This window comes from Mixophyes fleayi, chromosome 7 (genome assembly GCF_038048845.1).
Source record: "Mixophyes fleayi isolate aMixFle1 chromosome 7, aMixFle1.hap1, whole genome shotgun sequence".
Taxonomy (NCBI): Eukaryota; Metazoa; Chordata; class Amphibia; order Anura; family Limnodynastidae; genus Mixophyes; species Mixophyes fleayi.
The window spans coordinates 118396736-118416578 of NC_134408.1; the positions used below are offsets into that span (position 1 = coordinate 118396736).

The 19843-nt window shown below is 37.8% G+C and overlaps 1 protein-coding gene and 1 long non-coding RNA gene across 2 annotated transcripts in view; both read right to left on the minus strand.

Annotated features, from left to right (window-relative positions):
- Nucleotides 1-19843, minus strand: part of LOC142098060 (uncharacterized) — a 404421-nt gene that overhangs the window by 361491 nt on the left and 23087 nt on the right. The window lies entirely within an intron of this gene.
- Nucleotides 1-19843, minus strand: part of UBE2E3 (ubiquitin conjugating enzyme E2 E3) — a 60723-nt gene that overhangs the window by 38894 nt on the left and 1986 nt on the right. The window contains exon 3 of the mRNA XM_075180504.1: nt 18031-18081. Coding sequence (XP_075036605.1) covers nt 18031-18081 — 51 coding nt within the window. The remainder of the gene's footprint in view (nt 1-18030; nt 18082-19843) is intronic.

The following is a 19843-nucleotide window of genomic DNA, read 5'->3' on the forward strand; positions in this document are numbered from 1 at the left end:
GTAAAAAGTCTGTTGTGGGTGGATCACTTAGAAATAACTTATTATATAAATTTATTTTACTTAGTGGCGCAGTACACCAATGTTTATGATTGCAAATGAACAGAGTTTTATATTGGAAATGTACACATGTTAGAGGAAATTTGTTTCTGCAACTTACTAATGCAAGTAAATCCCATGCTAATTAAGCCTTTTTCATCTGAGTGACCAAGACATTTTTAGCCTGAATACATAGCAGGGGGTCTTTACCTTTTATTCAGTTTTGTTAATAAGAGAAACTTCATGAATAGTGCAACCAGCAAGTAATTTAGAAAATCAGATTGATGTGAATTTTGTTAAATCCAAGATTACAGACTATATTACATCATGATGCTAAATATCTGATGTAATATCTCAGACTTTGTGGTGCCAGCAAGGAAGGGAGCTAGGTTACCCCCTGCCAACATGTATAAAGTATACAAAAGCTGTATTTTGTATTTTAACTGTATTATAACATCTGTACTTTTGGATGATCACTAGTACCTCTTACTAGTGTGTAATGGTCCTTGTAACGACCCCTTGAGCAAATGAACATCACTGCTTGAATATTCTTCCAGACACCTATTGCCTGCTCCATCCTGTGACCAATAGATGAGAGCTTACACTCTAATCCGTTCCCCAGCTGTCCTGTGTTGACCCAGCGTCTGTGTCAACGCTCTGCCACTATCCAGCAGTACTGATTTATAGTAAGTGGTTATGAGGTACCAGTCAGCCCACAGCAAAGAGGCACTGCAGCAGTTAAAACAGCTACCTGGAAGTAAGCGGTTTTAGGTACAGTTGAAGGAGTCTAGTGGTAGTAGCCGAATTCTCCTACAACTACTACAGTTGGCATTCTAAAATTAGCGAATGTCTGGTGGCAGGTGACACCAGTAGGAGGGGTCAGTAATAGTCTGTTACTGATGGTGAGAAAGCAACCCAGGTAAACTGTGTAACATCCCTTCATTCTTCTTACCCCCAACAGACCATGTGGCGAAGTAAGCCCATCCGGTCACACCAGCAAAACTGACAGACAGAATACTTGCAATCAAGGAGATGGTCTACACCCAAAAATGAATAGAGGGGAAATAAAAAACAAAAAACAAAAAAAAAGCTGTCCAAACACTTTGCAATAATGCCATGACGTCCAGAGCAACAGGAACATTGTTTAATTTCTGGCATCACCTGGTCCTGATTTGTCACTACTGCCTTGTGTACACAAAGGGCTGATAATCCTTTTCGTTTTTATAGACTTTGTTAAATTGGGCAAAAATAACCCAATATTGCTACATATGTGGCCAGCTTTTGACATAAATAGAAAATTATAGAATACATACTAATTAGGACACCGAGACCAACAAAACTAAATTTAAGTAATTACTTTAAATGTTATTACTAAATCAAAAAGGTGCACGATGTTACAATATGATCCTTAGCTACCCTGAGTGTCAGATGTGCAATACCTGGTCACTGAACTGTGGAACACGGACATCTGCCGAGTATGGGTACACCACTGAACCATGTTAAAAACGGTTTGGAAAAGTTTTATGTCCATTATCTAAATTCATACAGATGGGTTCAAGTAGTGTGCTAGGTTTTTGTTTTTTTTTCAGATTTTATTCAGGTCTACTTTTTGGATTGCTTTATAATGTTGGGAAGCTGATGATTAAGGGAGTTATATTAGTGTATAATTACAGCAATCTTATTACATATGCTTAGCTCTCATTTGTGAGAGATGCACCTATCCACTTAAGAACAGCGGGAGGTCTAAAATTTGGTAGACTGTTTCAAGGAATCTTTGTATTATCATGGTTTTAACTAGAGATGGTCACTGACCCCCGTGTTTTGGTTTTGGATTCGGTTTTGGATCTGGATTACCGTCGTGTTTTGGTTTTGGTTTTGGTTTTGCAAAACCTCCATTGCGTGTTTTGGTTTTGGTTTTGGTTTTGTTTGGTTTTGTTTTGCTATTTTTTGGGAAAATCCATGTTTTTGGGCCTAAATTAACCCAATTTAGTGCTCCAACTGTTTTAGAGACAAGTAATCTAATTGTTGAGGTAATAAATCATCCCAAAAAACAGTTTAATTCTTCGTTGGTAGGCCTATTCTACACACAAAACAGATTGTCTTCCTCTCCATCTATGCATATTGGCAATGCAGCCATCGTCTTTGAATGTATATTACACCCTACACTTATAGTTAAATATGTAAAGAAATGGAAAAAGCCAGTTTGGTTTCTGTCTCTCAAGGCCCCCCTCCACTTGTATAAAATACCAAAAAATTCAGCCATTATAGACTGTACAATATTAATTGACATGGAGAAAGCCAGTTTGGTTTCTGTCTCTCTAGGCCCCCCTCCACTTGTATAAAATACTAAAAAATTCAGCCATTATAGACTGTACAATATTAATTGACATGGAGAAAGCCAGTTTGGTTTCTGTCTCTCTAGGCCCCCCTCCACTTGTATAAAATACTAAAAAATTCAGCCATTATAGACTGTACAATATTAATTGACATGGAGAAAGCCAGTTTGGTTTCTGTCTCTCTAGGCCCCCCTCCACTTGTATAAAATACTAAAAAATTCAGCCATTATAGACTGTACAATATTAATTGACATGGAGAAAGCCAGTTTGGTTTCTGTCTCTCTAGGCCCCCCTCCACTTGTATAAAATACTAAAAAATTCAGCCATTATAGACTGTACAATATTAATTGACATGGAGAAAGACAGTTTGGTTTCTGTCTCTCTAGGCCCCCCTCCACTTGTATAAAATACTAAAAAATTCAGCCATTATAGACTGTACAATATTAATTGACATGGAGAAAGCCAGTTTGGTTTCTGTCTCTCTAGGCCCCCCTCCACTTGTATAAAATACTAAAAAATTCAGCCATTATAGACTGTACAATATTATGAAAAATGGACAAAGCCAGTTTAGGGTCACTCTGTCTATGACACCCTACCCTTAAGGATAAATTGCCCTAACAGCAGCCTTTCAAGATGGTATGTGATATGGAAATGCCACAAGTCCCTTTCCTCTTTGGGGGTAGATTGCACCCTACACTTACATAGAAAGTTTTAAAAAGATGTTATCGGCATCATCTTCAGCTTCATCCTCACCCTCATCAGTGTTATCGTCATCATCACAGACTATCAATTCATCGCCGCTTGAATCCGCCATTAGAGAACAGTCAGTGCTTGCATGTCTTGGATGGTGAAGGCCTTCCTCGTGGAAGATGTAGTTCATTTTTATAAACATCATTTTCTCCACATTTTTGGGAAGTAACCTTCTACGGCGATCACTGACTAAGTTCCCTGCTGTGCTGAACACTCGTTCAGAGTACACACTGGAGGGTGGGCAGCTTAGGTATTGCAAAGCAAGTTTGTACATGGGTTTCCAAATAGCTTGCTTTTCTTCCCAGTAAGGAAAGGGACTGTCTGACATTTCCATATCAACTACCTCTTGAAAGTAATCCTCCACCATCCTTTGCATGTTTATACTCATATTGGATGGACTTATGGGCAAAGTGACACTTTGTTTTGAAAAATCCTTCAAACCAGCCCAGATGTTAAATTGTTCTCGTCTGCCCCCTGTGTCTTCCCTGCTTCTTTTTTGGAAATTTAATTTTTTACGAGCAACAGCTTGAGAAAGTGAAGGAGGACACGTCGTCAAGCCGAGGCCCAGTTCAGCGGCCAACTTGCTGAGCAATAGCTCCTTGCAAAAGTTCACATCTCGCTCATTTACAAGTAAAGACTCAATGTAGGTTTTAAACCTTGGATCAAGCACAGTGGCCAAAACGTACTGATCCGAGTTCAAGATCTTAATAACTCGAGGATCATTGTGAAGCGAATTAAGTACTTGATCGACAAGGCCAACATACTTTGCTGAATTGCTTGCTTTCAGCTCCTCCTTCATTTTCTCAAGCTGCTTTTCCAATAGTCTAATTAAAGGAATGACTTGGCTCAAACTAGCAGAGTCTGCACTGACCTCACATGTCACAACTTCAAATGGTTTCAGCACCTTGCACAGCACTGAAAGGATTCCCCACTGTGCAAGAGTGAAATACATCCCCCCTCCTTTCCCAATGTCATGACTTGTGCAATATGCTTGGATGGCTTTGCGCTGTTCCTCCATCCTCTGAAGCATGTACAGGGTGGAATTCCACCGAGTTACCACCTCTTGCTTAAGTTGGTGGCAGGGCAAGTTAAACTGCTCTTGGAGCTGCTGTAATCTCCTACATGCTGTGGCTGAATGCCTGAAATGGCCTGAAATTTTACGGGCCACCGAAAGCATCTCCTGCACCTCACGGTTGTTTCGTAGGAAGCTCTGCACCACCAAGTTGATGGTGTGAGCAAAACAGGGAATATGTTGGAAATCACCCAGCTGTAATGCTCGCACTATATTGTTGGCGTTATCTGAAATGACATACCCTGGGGAGAGTCCGAGTGGTATAAGCCATGCATCAATCACATCTCTCAGTTTGCGTAACAAATTGTCAGCCGTATGCCTGTTAGTGAAGCCGGTGATACAAAGAGTGGCCTGCCTGTGACAAATGTTACGTAGTGGTGTACATGCTGCTGCTGTTCCTGCTGGTGAAGGTGAATGACCAACCCAGTGGGCTGTCACAGTCATATAGTCTTTGGTTTGGCCACTTCCACTTGTCCACATATCTGTGGTTAAGTGAACAGTGGGCAGAATGGCATTTTTCAGCGCAATCTCTACATTTTTACACACTTTTTGGTATAGTTGTGGAATAGCTTTACGGGAGAAATGGTGTCGCGATGGAATTCTGTAACGCGGACACAAAACCTCAATTAACTGTGAAAAACCAGCTGCGTTTATGGTGGAGATTGGACGCAGATCTAACACTAACATTGCAGCCATGGCGTCTGTGATTCGCTTGGCGACTGGGTGACTGCTGTCATATTTGCTTCCCCTCGCAAAGGATTGTTTCACAGTTAATTGCTGAAATGTAGGACTGCTCATTTTATTCACCTGCCTCTGGGATGACGATTCACCCCCAGCAGCAGCAACAGCAGCAGCAGGACTAACGCTTTCTTCAGAGGAATCAATAATAGTGCCGGAGTCATCCAGCCTTAAGTGGGATGCCGGGCTAACTCCGAGCGCTACTGAGGATATTGATGAGGATGGTGTGGTGGGTGTATTTTGTGGCCGTCGGTATGTCGGTGAGCGGAGGGTCTTAGCTGATGAGGGAGTGCTTGTATTCTTTTGGGAAGAACTTTCAGCTTTTCCCAACACTTTGCCATGAACTCTCGTTAAATGGCGTAACATAGACGAGGTTCCAAGATGGTTAAGGTCCCTCCCTCGACTGACTGTGGCTTCACATACACTACAAATGGCTATACAATTGTTGTCTGGATTTGGGTAGAAATAATTCCACACATAAGAAGTGGATTTTTTTGTTTTATGCCCAGGCATGACAATGGCCTTTTTCTTGTCACGTGCCAGAACTGCTGCCACTGGTGCAGGACTTACACAAACAACCTCATCCTCATCAACATCCTCATTAGCGCCCTCGTCGCCTACACAAATCTCCCCCTCATCCTCTTCTAATTCCAAAGTGGCATCCTCAATTTGGGTATCACCGGCTACACTCGGGCTATTAAGGCACACATCAGCAGAATGCTCACGATTAGACATCCCACTGTTGGATGGACTCTCCACAGGGATTGTTGTCATTTGTGAATCAGAGCAAATATTCTCCTGTAATGCCTCACTGGTATCTTGCAGCTCAGCTTTGACGCGTAACAGTAGTTGTGCACCAATTGTAGGCTGGGTAACTTTTTGGGATCTGCCACTAATAGCCAAAGGTGAAGGCCTCATTCTCTCTTTGCCACTGCGTGTGTAGAATGGCATGCTTGCAATTTTTTTTTTATCGTCACTTAACTTTTGCTCAGTTACACTTCGTTTTCGCTTCAATACAGTAAATTTTTTTTTGGTTTTTGTTTTTTGCACTAATTTGAAAACACTCTGTTGTTTGACATCGCCTTGGCCAGATGACGTACTGGGAACACTAACATCAGGACTGGTGACAGAACCTGGTTGCTCATTTAGATCATATGTGGACTGCTTTGAATCCATTGCGTAGATACTGCTGACAGATATGACTTTTGACAGCCAGAAATATTAATGCACAATTAGGGAGGACACCCCAAAAACACAGAGGAGTGCTAAAATTTATTGAGTAGATACTGCTGACAGATATGACTTTTGACAGCCAGAAATATTAATGCACAATTAGAGAGGACACCCCAAAAACACTGAGGAGTGCTTAAAATTATTGAGTAGATACTGCTGACAGATATGACTTTTGACAGCCAGAAATATTAATGCACAATTAGAGAGGACACCCCAAAAACACTGAGGAGTGCTAACATTTATTGAGTAGATACTGCTGACAGATATGACTTTTGACAGCCAGAAATATTAATGCACAATTAGGGAGGACACCCCAAAAACACAGAGGAGTGCTAAAATTTATTGAGTAGATACTGCTGACAGATATGACTTTTGACAGCCAGAAATATTAATGCACAATTAGAGAGGACACCCCAAAAACACTGAGGAGTGCTTAAAATTATTGAGTAGATACTGCTGACAGATATGACTTTTGACAGCCAGAAATATTAATGCACAATTAGAGAGGACACCCCAAAAACACTGAGGAGTGCTTAAAATTATTGAGTAGATACTGCTGACAGATATGACTTTTGACAGCCAGAAATATTAATGCACAATTAGAGAGGACACCCCAAAAACACTGAGGAGTGCTAACATTTATTGAGTAGATACTGCTGACAGATATGACTTTTGACAGCCAGAAATATTAATGCACAATTAGGGAGGACACCCCAAAAACACAGAGGAGTGCTAAAATTTATTGAGTAGATACTGCTGACAGATATGACTTTTGACAGCCAGAAATATTAATGCACAATTAGAGAGGACACCCCAAAAACACTGAGGAGTGCTTAAAATTATTGAGTAGATACTGCTGACAGATATGACTTTTGACAGCCAGAAATATTAATGCACAATTAGGGAGGACACCCCAAAAACACTGAGGAGTGCTAACATTTATTGAGTAGATACTGCTGACAGATATGACTTTTGACAGCCAGAAATATTAATGCACAATTAGGGAGGACACCCCAAAAACACAGAGGAGTGCTAAAATTTATTGAGTAGATACTGCTGACAGATATGACTTTTGACAGCCAGAAATATTAATGCACAATTAGAGAGGACACCCCAAAAACACTGAGGAGTGCTTAAAATTATTGAGTAGATACTGCTGACAGATATGACTTTTGACAGCCAGAAATATTAATGCACAATTAGAGAGGACACCCCAAAAACACTGAGGAGTGCTAACATTTATTGAGTAGATACTGCTGACAGATATGACTTTTGACAGCCAGAAATATTAATGCACAATTAGGGAGGACACCCCAAAAACACAGAGGAGTGCTAAAATTTATTGAGTAGATACTGCTGACAGATATGACTTTTGACAGCCAGAAATATTAATGCACAATTAGAGAGGACACCCCAAAAACACTGAGGAGTGCTTAAAATTATTGAGTAGATACTGCTGACAGATATGACTTTTGACAGCCAGAAATATTAATGCACAATTAGGGAGGACACCCCAAAAACACTGAGGAGTGCTAACATTTATTGAGTAGATACTGCTGACAGATATGACTTTTGACAGCCAGAAATATTAATGCACAATTATGGGGGACAACCCAAAAGCGCTGGGGAGTGCCAAATATGAAGAAAAAATAATAAACCTCTATCCTCCTCTCTGCACTAGCGATTTTGGTTAGAGCAATTGCAAGAACAATATTGTATTCTTTCTCTGTCCCTGCTCTAATTAGCCTATGACTACACCCTGCTCTCTCCCTCTGTCAAATGGCGATGGATTGCTGTGGAGGCGTGTATTTATAAAGTTGAAGTATCGCGAGAACCGAGTCCCGAGATCCGACGACGTCACAATGACGTTCGGCCTCGATTTGGATTCGGAATTGGCGGGAGAGTACCGAGCTGCTCAGCTCGGTACTCGGATACCCAAAGTTCGGGTGGGTTCGGTTCTCGGAGAACCGGACCCGCCCATCTCTAGTTTTAACTGAATGAAGAATATTTTTTGTAATTCTATGGTGCAGATCAACTCACCGCTTCTGTAGTTACTCTGAAGTGTGGGTTTATGTCAAAAGGAAGTAAGACAGCTAACTAAGACATGGGGTGCACTCTCTCTCATCCCCAGGAAATATTTTTTTTTAAATCTATCAAAACATATAAAGTACAAGTTTGATTTTAAAGACATTTGTTAGAATAAGTCATTTTAGTCTATAATGGTAATTGAGAAGATAATCATATGTCCAAATATAATAAACAACAACAAAAAAACTTTTCCATAGAGGACATTTACTTTCCGTCATGACTAAACAGCTCTAACTGCCTGACTGCTGTAGGGATCAGGAACCAGGGGAAACAGTATGATGATATGGTTTTCCTCGTGTCTACATATTGCTTTAATTAAGATGTGTGTCTTGCACTGTTGGGTAGGACAGAGTCAGATTGCCCATTGGGCATTGAGAGGTCAAGATTACACAGATTAGTTTCTATCTTTTGGGCAGCCCCCTCCCCCTCTCAAAGTGGCACAGACTCAAGACCATAAAAAGAATGGCCTCCATCAACACAGCCGCCAATACCCAACAATCTTGCAGCATGGTTTGCAATTTTATCATCAGACTTTGTGGAGATGGACTGCATAAAAAAATTGCTACTGGATGAATTGCTCGCTATGTCCACAAATTGAACATGTGGTGCTGAGTAGGAACTATGAGCTGATGTGGGATCCAAGTAATGTCATAAGGCCATGACCACACACAGTCAGTGGACATTGCATTCTATCAGTTCCTAATTGGAATCTGATTAGATCCATATCAAATGTTGATCATGAATCACTGCATATACAGGAAATTTTGGCCTCAAGGGCATGTCATTTTTCACTGTGCTACAACAAACAGGTACTAAATAGCCAACTGAAGGTGTAGATAGTCTGAGTCATGCAGTCAATGGACAAAAGACATCGCAGAATGAGACCTAAATGTAGTGTAAGCCTCAAGTTATATTGGACTTGGATATGCAGAATCATAAATCAATAAAACAAAGTGAAAACATTAACTGAATGTTATGTTTCTGTAAAACGCTGTATATTTTAAATTATGCAACACAAAAAATAAATTTTTCATGGCAGTGTTAATTTAACATTTCAAAACATGACTATTCTTAAAGACATGTCATTATATTGTAGCTCATAAACTTATGTGCAAAATAAAAAAGTAAATAGAGACTAAGTTTATAGTAAATGAAAAATATGGTTTTATGATGGAAAACCAGTTTTCCATTAAATGGTTTCTGATGTTTAATGGCTTGTTTTATGAAAACTCAAATACAACATCTAAGTATCAGGAATGTGTGAATGATTTTAAGTAACTATAAACCTGCCAAGTTAAAAACGACAAGGAACAAATCAGTATAAATTTGAGCTTTAGTTATTTTATTTTTGAACAAAGTGATTTCTCTCAATAGCAATTCTGCTGTCTACTGTGAGGCATATGTATACTCTATTAAGAAATGTGCAGTAACACATTTTAATCCTACTACACCATCATCCTGGTAAGTCACATGACATGGCTCACTTGCTACTCAAAAATCCCTTTAATTCAGGGAACACAGATTCTACTTTCCCAGCAGGAAAAAAGGTTTCTTGAATGGTGAACAGGCAACTCCTGGACAACAACTCGCAAACCAGGGAAGATGTCGGTCTTTCAATAGGCCAAAATCCAAAGCACAATGCTTGAAGCAACAGTATAGGGTCTTAAAAGTAGAGATGTTCACTGACCCCTGTGTTTTGGTTTTGGATCTGGATTAACTTCATCATAATTTATTTATATAGCACCAACATATTCCGTAGCGCTTTACAATTGGGGACAAACACAGTAAACTAATAAACAAACTGGGTAAAACAGAGAAAGAGGTGAGAAGGCCCTGCTCGCAAGCTTACAATTAACTTTGTGTTTTGGTAAAACCACCCTGGCGTGTTTTGGTTCCCGATTTCTTTCTAAAATCCCTATTTTTTGCTAAAATCACATAATTTGGCTCTTTTTATCCCTACATTATTATTAACCTCAATGACATTATTTTTCCAATCAATTTTTGTCAAGTGACAAGAACACTGCTACCCCTGTTTCTGTATAAGCAATGGTACTGAACAATGTCACTGGAGAATGGAGAGTGACAAGAACACTGCTACCCCTGTATCTGTGTGAGCAATGGTGTTGCATCTCCAGGGAGGAAGGTACTTATGGAATAAAAAATCCGCGAGATCCAACAAGTCAACAATGACGTTTTGCCTCGATTCAGATCAGAGGACGTGCGGGAATACCGAGCTGGCTCGCGAGCCTACTCAGATCCAAGTTGAAGTAGGCTCGGTTTTCAGAAAACTGACCCTGAGCATCTCTACTTAAAAGGAAGAAAACATTTTTCCTTAAGTTACCCACTCAGATTGCTGACCTGAATATCATCAACAATCTGTGGGAAGACCTCAAAGTTGTTCCATAGCCACTTCCCAACTGACCAAACTCATCTTGAGCAACTTTGCAATGAGGAATGGGGCAAATGTTGCTCAATCTCTGTGATCTAAGTTGATAGACACAAGTTACTGATGGGGGGTGAATAAATAAAATTCAGTGATTTTTTTTTTCTTTACATATTTATTTACTCTGTTTATCATCATCACTTTTCATAATAAAAGAATAGCAAAAAATATTTATGAATAATTATTAAGGCTGTCAGATTATTCACTGTGGAAAACATGCTGGGACCTAAATATATTTTATTGTACTGTATTTGCAGTGGATGACTAAGATAGCATTTATTTCATGTCAAAGACCCAGCTAAAACAGAAAGCAAAACTAATTTAATAAAATAAGTTACTAAAAATGTTGCAAGAGTGTCAGTAATATCCTAGTGTAGTGTTGTCAAGTCTACTAATAACACCAGGGCTAATTTTGTGACCTTCATTTTAATAACCAATTAAAAAGGCACTACCAGATCACAGCATGACTTGAAAGTAAAGTTAGCCTGTCAGACTAGAGTGCATGTTTCTTGACCAATATCCTCTGCACAATGCTATATAGTAAAGCCAAAAATATCATAGTATCTCATGCCTAATGAAGGGTGCATAATTAGGTTAAAAAGTTACTGGAAAAAGGACACTTATTGCAGAGTATAAGGAAACCCACAGGAACACAGTTTAGCACGCAAATTTTGTTAGTACAAATTAATTAATTATGATAGTTACTTGTATTATGTAACCCTCATATCTAGTTGTTTTTTGCCTTCAGTTATGCATTTCATAGTTCCATAATACTTGAAAACTAATAATTAGACACAAGTGGGCAGCATCGGTTTCTTAAATACAAAATATGCCTCGTACAAAACTCAATTACAATTATTAATATACGAGTATAAAGAGCAATGAAATAAAAGTTGTAATTAATAATAAAAAAACAAAACAAAAATCAGCTAACAGGTTTATTTCCAGGGACTCTGAATAAGTATAATTACTTTAGATAACAATCTACTATAATTCATATATTTGTTTTGTATATATTCTCCAAAGCAATATATATTACAATAGCCATCTACTGCATTTTGAAAGGAAGATATCACTATGTAACACATTAAACAAATAAATAAAACAAATACGGTGTCCATAGTTCTAATTTACTTGAATCTTTGGACCCATCTCAAAACACGTTTATGACAAGTATGATGGCAATTATGTTTTTGCTGACATTCTGTTCAAGTGAATTTACTGAAAGAGTCTGTCAGTCATTTACCAATATTACATTAACTCGACTGTTTCTTCCTCTAGTAACCAACATCCAAAGGAATATTTTAATGGCCCATGACCATGTACACTACCCACCTTTAGACACAGGTACCAATCAAGGAACTATACCTCAAGACACACACACATCACATGCGGGCCTTTCTCAGTTATGCCATTGTCAATGTTTTCCCCCTTCCAACACTACAGCTCCAACTGTCTCTCTGCCGCCCCTTCCAATTTCTCCTTATGCCCCAGAATACACTTGAAATTACAGAGCTGCCGCATGCCGCAATCTGCAACATCAGCATATGAAGAGCCCTTTCCTCTCCAGATCCTAGGGAGATCCCAGGAAAGCTCTTAGTTCCTCGGTACTGACAGAATTACTCCTAGTGCTGTGGGTCACAGTGAGCGACGACCCCTTCCCACACTGCTGCTAGTACAGGTGACAAACTACCCTTGCTCCTCTACTGCTGTTGTCCCTGCTGAAAGACTTAACACGGCTCTATTCTCTTAAAGCCCATGACAAGAAGTGATGGTGGTACAGGGATATTGCTCAACCAGTTCAGTTTCTACATAAAGACAATAATACTTTACTATCATCAGCTGTGAGAGGTGCATGGAGACTGCTCAATTCAATCATAACCACATGACATACATATTAGAAATGTAAATCTCTCCCTGTATCCATCTCACACTGCATTTGCTTTAATCAGCTGTGAGCACTGTAGAAGGATCGCTCCATTCATTTCAAAGCACTTTATCCAGGGTAAATATATGTATTTATCCTCCTAGCTGAATGAATCAATCTCCATGCACAAATTGCTAACCGAGAGGTGGGGGTGGGCTTATACGATTGTGTTATGGGGCTATTATGTTGCTATTAGAAGTCCTGTGTAGAGCCATAGCTTTACACCTAGTAATGACTTGTCGCTTTTGCTAGTTTTATACCAACATTTAGTAAGCTCCTCCGCTACCTACAATGCAATACCAAACGGTGTCGCCTATTACGGGGTTTTGGGGGGCTTTGCTTGTTATGTATTTTACCATTAATCCCTGTGTAACTTTTGCACCAATTATGAATTGGTGAAATGAAACCATAGAAAATGTCATGTATTAGCTAGTTTTTTGTTTTGTTTTTATTAGGCTATGCTGGTGACACCCTGAATATATACCTTTGTTTCACTGGCTAGAGACTCGCCTACAGGAGATGCCTTGATGCGGCAGGTGAGCTTACATCCCAATAATACTATATTGTGCACAAAATTTTCCTTTATTGATATGTTGACAGACAATTATTTATATATTGTTTGTTTATAAGCGCTGGACAAAATTTTTCTTTTGTTTGCATATACCGATGCAACCGCCTTTTGAGTGTAATTATTATTGTGAGCGAGTAGAGGGACAGAGACCAGAGTATAAGAAATTTACCGTAATTAACTGTATAAAGAATACAATATAAATAAAAAGCTAAATGGATACTAAAAGAAGAACCAGATCTTCTTCAGATTCAAACAGGTGACACTTTCTCAAATGCACTATTATTTGCACTGTCACACATCTGTTATATTATTACAGATTGTGTGTGAACAGGTTAAGCTCAGCTCCAACAAATGTGTGTTGACTACAGCAATAATTTGCAGACGGAAAAAAAAAAGCAATGGTCTCCTTATCTTTATCGGCCTGCTGATAAGGACACCGTAGAGTAAAGCTATAGTAAACATTACTTCTTTCAGATGCATTTAAAAACATAACTGTACAATTTTCAGAAAAGCAAATGTGAGCCGGTCCAATAAAATTAAACAAGGTGGTCTTTCTTCAAGTCTCATGAAACAAAAAAACAAAAAACCGTGTGGCACAAACTTGTAGCATTCACAAGAACAGTGCTATTAATAAGTAAATATAGAACAATTGTAGAATTAAACACAAAATATTCCTTGTTTAGAACTCAAAGTCAGTATTATACTTTCCACAAATATTAGCGTTTCACATGCCCCGTACAATTAAGAAATAAGTGCATCTCTGCAGCTACAACACCATTCTTGGTGCTAGAGGAGTTTAAAGGATCACTAACAAAATAAGTATTCAGCAACACATGCTACAAACACAAAGTCAAGGGGAAGTTATGTTACATTATTTCAGCAACCACCTGGAACACTCAAAATTCTTACTCAAAAATGTTATGGTACAAAACCTCAATATGATTACTTTTAAATAAGATGATTTGCAAACTTAGTGATTGAAGGCTGCACATAGACATAACAATTTTACTTTAGAACATAGAATTGGCTTTATATAGGATTAGTTTTCCAAAAGTGCGGACATTTGAAAAAGTATCTGATTTCAGACATAACACTAACATGTTATCACATTATAACCTTTGCTTCAAAACTTCAAATCAACCACTTCAAATTAAAATTTGACACCATTTCAGATTGGATTATCACTCATCATTTATTTATGAGTCACAGATTCCAAAGCACAGTACAGTCAGAAATACACAAACAGAATATAATACGAATAAATTTTGGAGCAAGAGAACGATAGCAGAAGACCTCTTAGAACCTAAAGAAACCATTAAGGAGAAGGAAGTGAGAACAGCAGATGGGAGGTTAGAGTTGGCCCTTGTGACAGCTAACATTTTAGAAGGGAAAGGAAACAATCAGAAGAAATGGGGTGGTGGGAAAGTAGTGGAATAGGCAGGGGGTCACCAGGAAGTAGTTGTCTGGGGTGGGGTATGTTAGCATCAATAGGTGAGATATCAGGGAGCACTTGAGGTTGGGTGTGAATCCGGTCAGATGAGAAGGGAGTTCCAAAGTTGGGGAGCAGCACAGGGGAAGTCCTGCAGGCAGGAAAGTGAGGTGGGTGGCAATAGGTGGGGAGGAGACGCAAAGGTCATCAGCAGTGTTAAGTGGGCGTGCAGGAGAGTATTTCTTCACAAGAATGGAGATATAAAGACATCTATTTTACGCAATCCATGTCAAAATATTTTTGATTTTCTAATAATGCTATTTAAAAAAAGTTCAGGTCTTATGATGGGAGTACAAGGTGTATGGCCAGAATGTTCATAAACATATGACACACAAAACAAGTTGATCGCTAATGAGAAAGAAAAATAAAGGATTAATGGAATATCATCTAGTATGTAATAAAGATTCACCATGCACAACTTCTGAATAATGAATGGTGCACGCTTATCCACTGGGGCTGAATTATCAAAGTATTAATACACTAAGTACAAAAATGATCAATGTTTCATTGCACGGTCATGTCCCTCCATCAGTTTCAGTACAGCTGTACAATTTCATCTTGGTATAATTCAGTTAGGAAGAACAATTAAAGCAATATGAAACCAGTTAGATAAAAGGTTATTAAGGAAAGACTGTGTAAAATGTCCCCACTAACACACATTCAAATGTAGTCAGACAATAAGACTAAACTGTACAGAAATCTTTCTATTTGAGAGACATTTAATGAATCCATTTCAGTTTGTAAGATATAGTAAGTCATTAAGCTGGTGCTGAAAAAAAAGCCCAGGAGCTAGGGTGTTAATGTCTCTTAAAATTACTGTTCCCCAACTTTTGGAGTCATTGCTATTAAGGTTATTGGATGTATATCTTTCATGGCTCTTTAAAAAATCCTGCTTGCGCCTGAACTCTGCATTATATTGTCCATTCCCGATGTAAACATGTTCATTAATGTAACACCAGATGCCAAAAGACACACAGAAAAAGACAGATCCTCACAGGTAACCAAACCAATATCAAAAATGTCCCAGAAGACAGTAAATGCGGGTCCTTCTCACTTGAGGGGTGGGTGGGGGGGGGAATTCAATTCCCCCTGAATTAGCGCAGCGTTAAATCTATTACTGTTATTATGGTAAATTTCATCGGGCTTTCTGCTCGCTCAGGGAGCTGCGAGCAAAAAAAACTGTGTTGAATCTACCGTAATAACAGTATTTTAAGTGCACCATTACCGTAATAACGGTAATAGTGAGCAGGCCGCATTACTTTTTACAGTAACGCGGCCAACTGAATTACCCCTAAGTCTATTGTAACTTTTAACAAATTGCAATGTGAATCATGAACAACCTGATATTTCTAAAGAGTTCAACCAATTTGTTTTGCTATTCACATGTGGTTATTAAGAGGTTGCCTCATAAAACATACATTCTCACAATTACAACAACTTTCCTATACCAAAATTAAAGTATAAATCCATCTAAAAAGCTAGAGTCAGAGGAATCAACAACCAAACTGCTGGGTTGAACGCGATGAGCAGTTCAAGTACAGAACAGAGCTGTGAAGGCATCTTTGATCCTGGCAAATCTAACCAACTATACCTACAAGGTACATTTTAAATTCACTCAATTATATTTTTTAGCTGGAGTTTGGGTGGAGTTGTCATTTAAGTTTCCAAGGACAAATTTTTCATATAAAAGCAAAGCACCAAAACACTGAAATGGCACATGGAAAACATTAAATGGTAAAAATGAGGCAAGAAAACACTGGCATTTAAACACACACTAAATACACAATACATATGGCGTGCATTCTACTGAAATGTGGATGAGTTATTGGGAATTAGTGCTTTCCATCAGTGGACCCATTTTATGTATAATGGTTTGGAGATAAAATAGCAAGATCACAGTAAAATGCTTCCAATAAAAATAAAACCACACAATATAGTATATCATCATAAGAAACAAGCAATAAAATTAGTCCTGTAGGAATGGACACTTGCAAAAAAAACCTTTAGCGCCTGAAACATTTAGAAGTTATACAACAACCTGGAAACATTTTATTCAATAGAGGGCTCTTGTAGTCCAATGGTGATGTTGTCATCCAGAATGCTTTAAACTACTTTCAGTTGGTCATAATACAAACATACTATATACAACTTGTGTTATGCTTAAGCAGCACAAGTAATGAAGACATGACACTAAGCCTTTGCAGGCAATAAGAGTTGTCTGTGAGAAAGGGGAAAGAATCTACAAGACAGGAAAAAAAAACTGTAGTTCTCAGGTGCTCTAATGGTGCACAACAGAAACAAAATGATTACATTTTATGTAACGTTGGGACTCATTTTCATTTTGAATGATGTCTTTTAATAGACAATATAGGAAAGTAATTCAGTTCTGCTAAAACACCCTAATATTTATTAATAAAGAAGAGTAATATACAAATGCAATAATATGAAACTACAAGCTCATTTTAAGTTACATAATGTGCTTACTTGTAGCTGGGAAACGTTTTGGAGGTGAATAAAAATGGCACGTGTTACATAAAACATATGTACATAATCTAAGTCATATGAAATTCAAAATAGCTAAGCTTAACACACTACAAGTTTATCCAGCTCAACATTACATCGCAAATCAATTACATAAGTATTCTTCTACAATGTAATAAATCAACTTTTACAGCAGCCCATTTGAAACACAATATATGTACACATCAAAAGCCAAACACAGTTCTATCAAATATTAACAACATATATATATATATATATATATAGTGATTCATCAATCATTCCTGCACAGTGACAGTAAAACTGCTTTCTATATCAAACATCCCTAATCAGAACAAACAAAATGCAAATGATCAAATGTAATATCTGCAGACAACCTTATGTCTTTTAGCTACTCCATGTCTTAAACAGCACAGCCTTGAAGATGGCATATATTATTAACATGCTGGCCAGAAAATCTTCAATAGAAATAAACTTTTCTTTTTCAGAAAATTTGATTATAGACTTTGCAAAGAGCCTAAACGTATAAATAAAACAACATTTTCTACAAAGTGGATCATTCATGCAAATACACTTAAAGAAATAATCTGTTGAACACTAAATATTACTGCAATCATGAATACACGTTCATTCATAAAATAGAAAAACAAAAATGTGACCAAAGCAAGAAAATAAAGAACATGCATTCGGTAATACATGGAGACAGCCTTCTTAAAATTCCTTTGCATATCAAAGCTTGCTGCTACATAGTTTTAAAAGCCAAATATCTTTACTGATAAGCAAAAAGTCTATTATATTGATCATTTCTACTGGAAACACCACAATAACGGATGTGAATTGTTACATACCTGCAGTTTGGAGGAGGATCAAGGGTTATTTCAGCTAACTCCTTCTGAATTCTGTAAGTGAAATGAGAAGCATTTGAAACACTCTGCAGATAGAATCGGAGAATTACACTGCCCTCTACCATGATGTTGTTAAATGCAAGATTGGCTTTGCCTTCAGTAACGCTAACATGGCTGCTTCCTCTTTGTTCTCAGAGGCATAACCTAAATCCTATAACAGGAGAACTTAGCAGCTGTATTTAAGGGAACTGACTGCAGAAATGTAACCTACAGACACTGAAGTGTGAAAGAAATCTTTCACATTTTCAGAAAAGTGGTTTTTGAATTATGACAAACACTTTTTTTCTGAAGAAATTTGCCTTTCAAGCTAATATGCAAATGAGATAAAAAGGGAGGGGTGAACTCCAGCATTTTCACAATGACTTTATAGCAGCATAACTGTGCTCTTTGGGAGACACAATTAACACAATAAAACAAGCAGTGTAATGTTTTTCTTGGGCAACATTGTTCTAGCTGCTCTTTAAACATTTTTTTTTTTTAAACAAAATGAACAACATGCAACCATCCAATACTAACAATTATGTATACAATGTTAATACTGGGATCTACAAAGCTGCTTGAAAGTTCCACAACTATTTAATCAGACTCAGATATTTTTCAAGAATATGGGATCAATATGTTTGACTTGACAGCACAAAATCTATAAGAAATAATTAGCATGAAACAACTATATTTTAGTAAGCTAGAAAATAGTTCTCGTCTTGTTATACAATTACTTAACTGCTACATGTTTTGAATTATAGTAATATACAAGAGTCCCTCATTCACATGTACAGCATTTACAATCATTAAATTAATAGCGTCAATGTGACAGACGTTAATGAATTTTGCCCTAAGCATCTTAGGCAAACAAAACATAACTTTGAACAAACTTTAATCACACGCGTTATTGCCAATAAAGGATTGCTTCAAGACCTCACATAACATCTTCCTAATCAAGCTAAAAGCAAACTGAAAAATATCAACATTTGAAGAATCGTACATCTTAAAAAGTTCTCAACAGTATAATTCATGGCAGATCATTAAATTGCACTAACAGCTGTTCTTGGCCATTTAAATTAAAATTAAGATATAAAAGAAACATTCAAGTAAAGTGCAAACTTGCGGAAAAGTAAGTACACTTGACAAACTTATACAAAGCAGCATAATGGTCAATAAGGTGTTAAAAAAATGAGCTTGGGTGGAAAAAAAAGATCTCTAACACATGTAGAAAGACAAATAAACAAACGCTTGAGTGTTTGAAAACAGTACAGATACTAAGTACTTGCACATTGATACACGACCACAATCTGTCCTACAAAAACAAAATATGCTTTCATACCAAGCTTAAACTACTTTGAAAACGTGAAAAAATAGCTATAAATGCCAGAGCTCTTCTTTAACATTTGATGTTGATGCCTAGGAAATCAAAATAAAGGGGCAAAACAAAAACTTAGCTCAGTTTGTCAGTAATGCAGATAAGAGTGTGCAAACACAAGCCCCAGAGTGTGGTACTTGCTTACTACGATCAATAATCTGAGGTGATTGATAGCAAATAGAAAGTTTTAGGGACTAAATTATAGGATTCCAGAATAAGCCCATAAAGACACAGCTTTTGTGGCTCTAGATTTGAATTAGAGCATTAAAAAAAAAATGGTTCATGATAAATCGAAAGCGGACACCAAATCTCCGTCATATAGGTTTGAGAATGCTGCCATAAGACCTGTCTCGCTAGGAATAACTCTTGGAAATGGTTACTGAATGATGCATGAGGCAA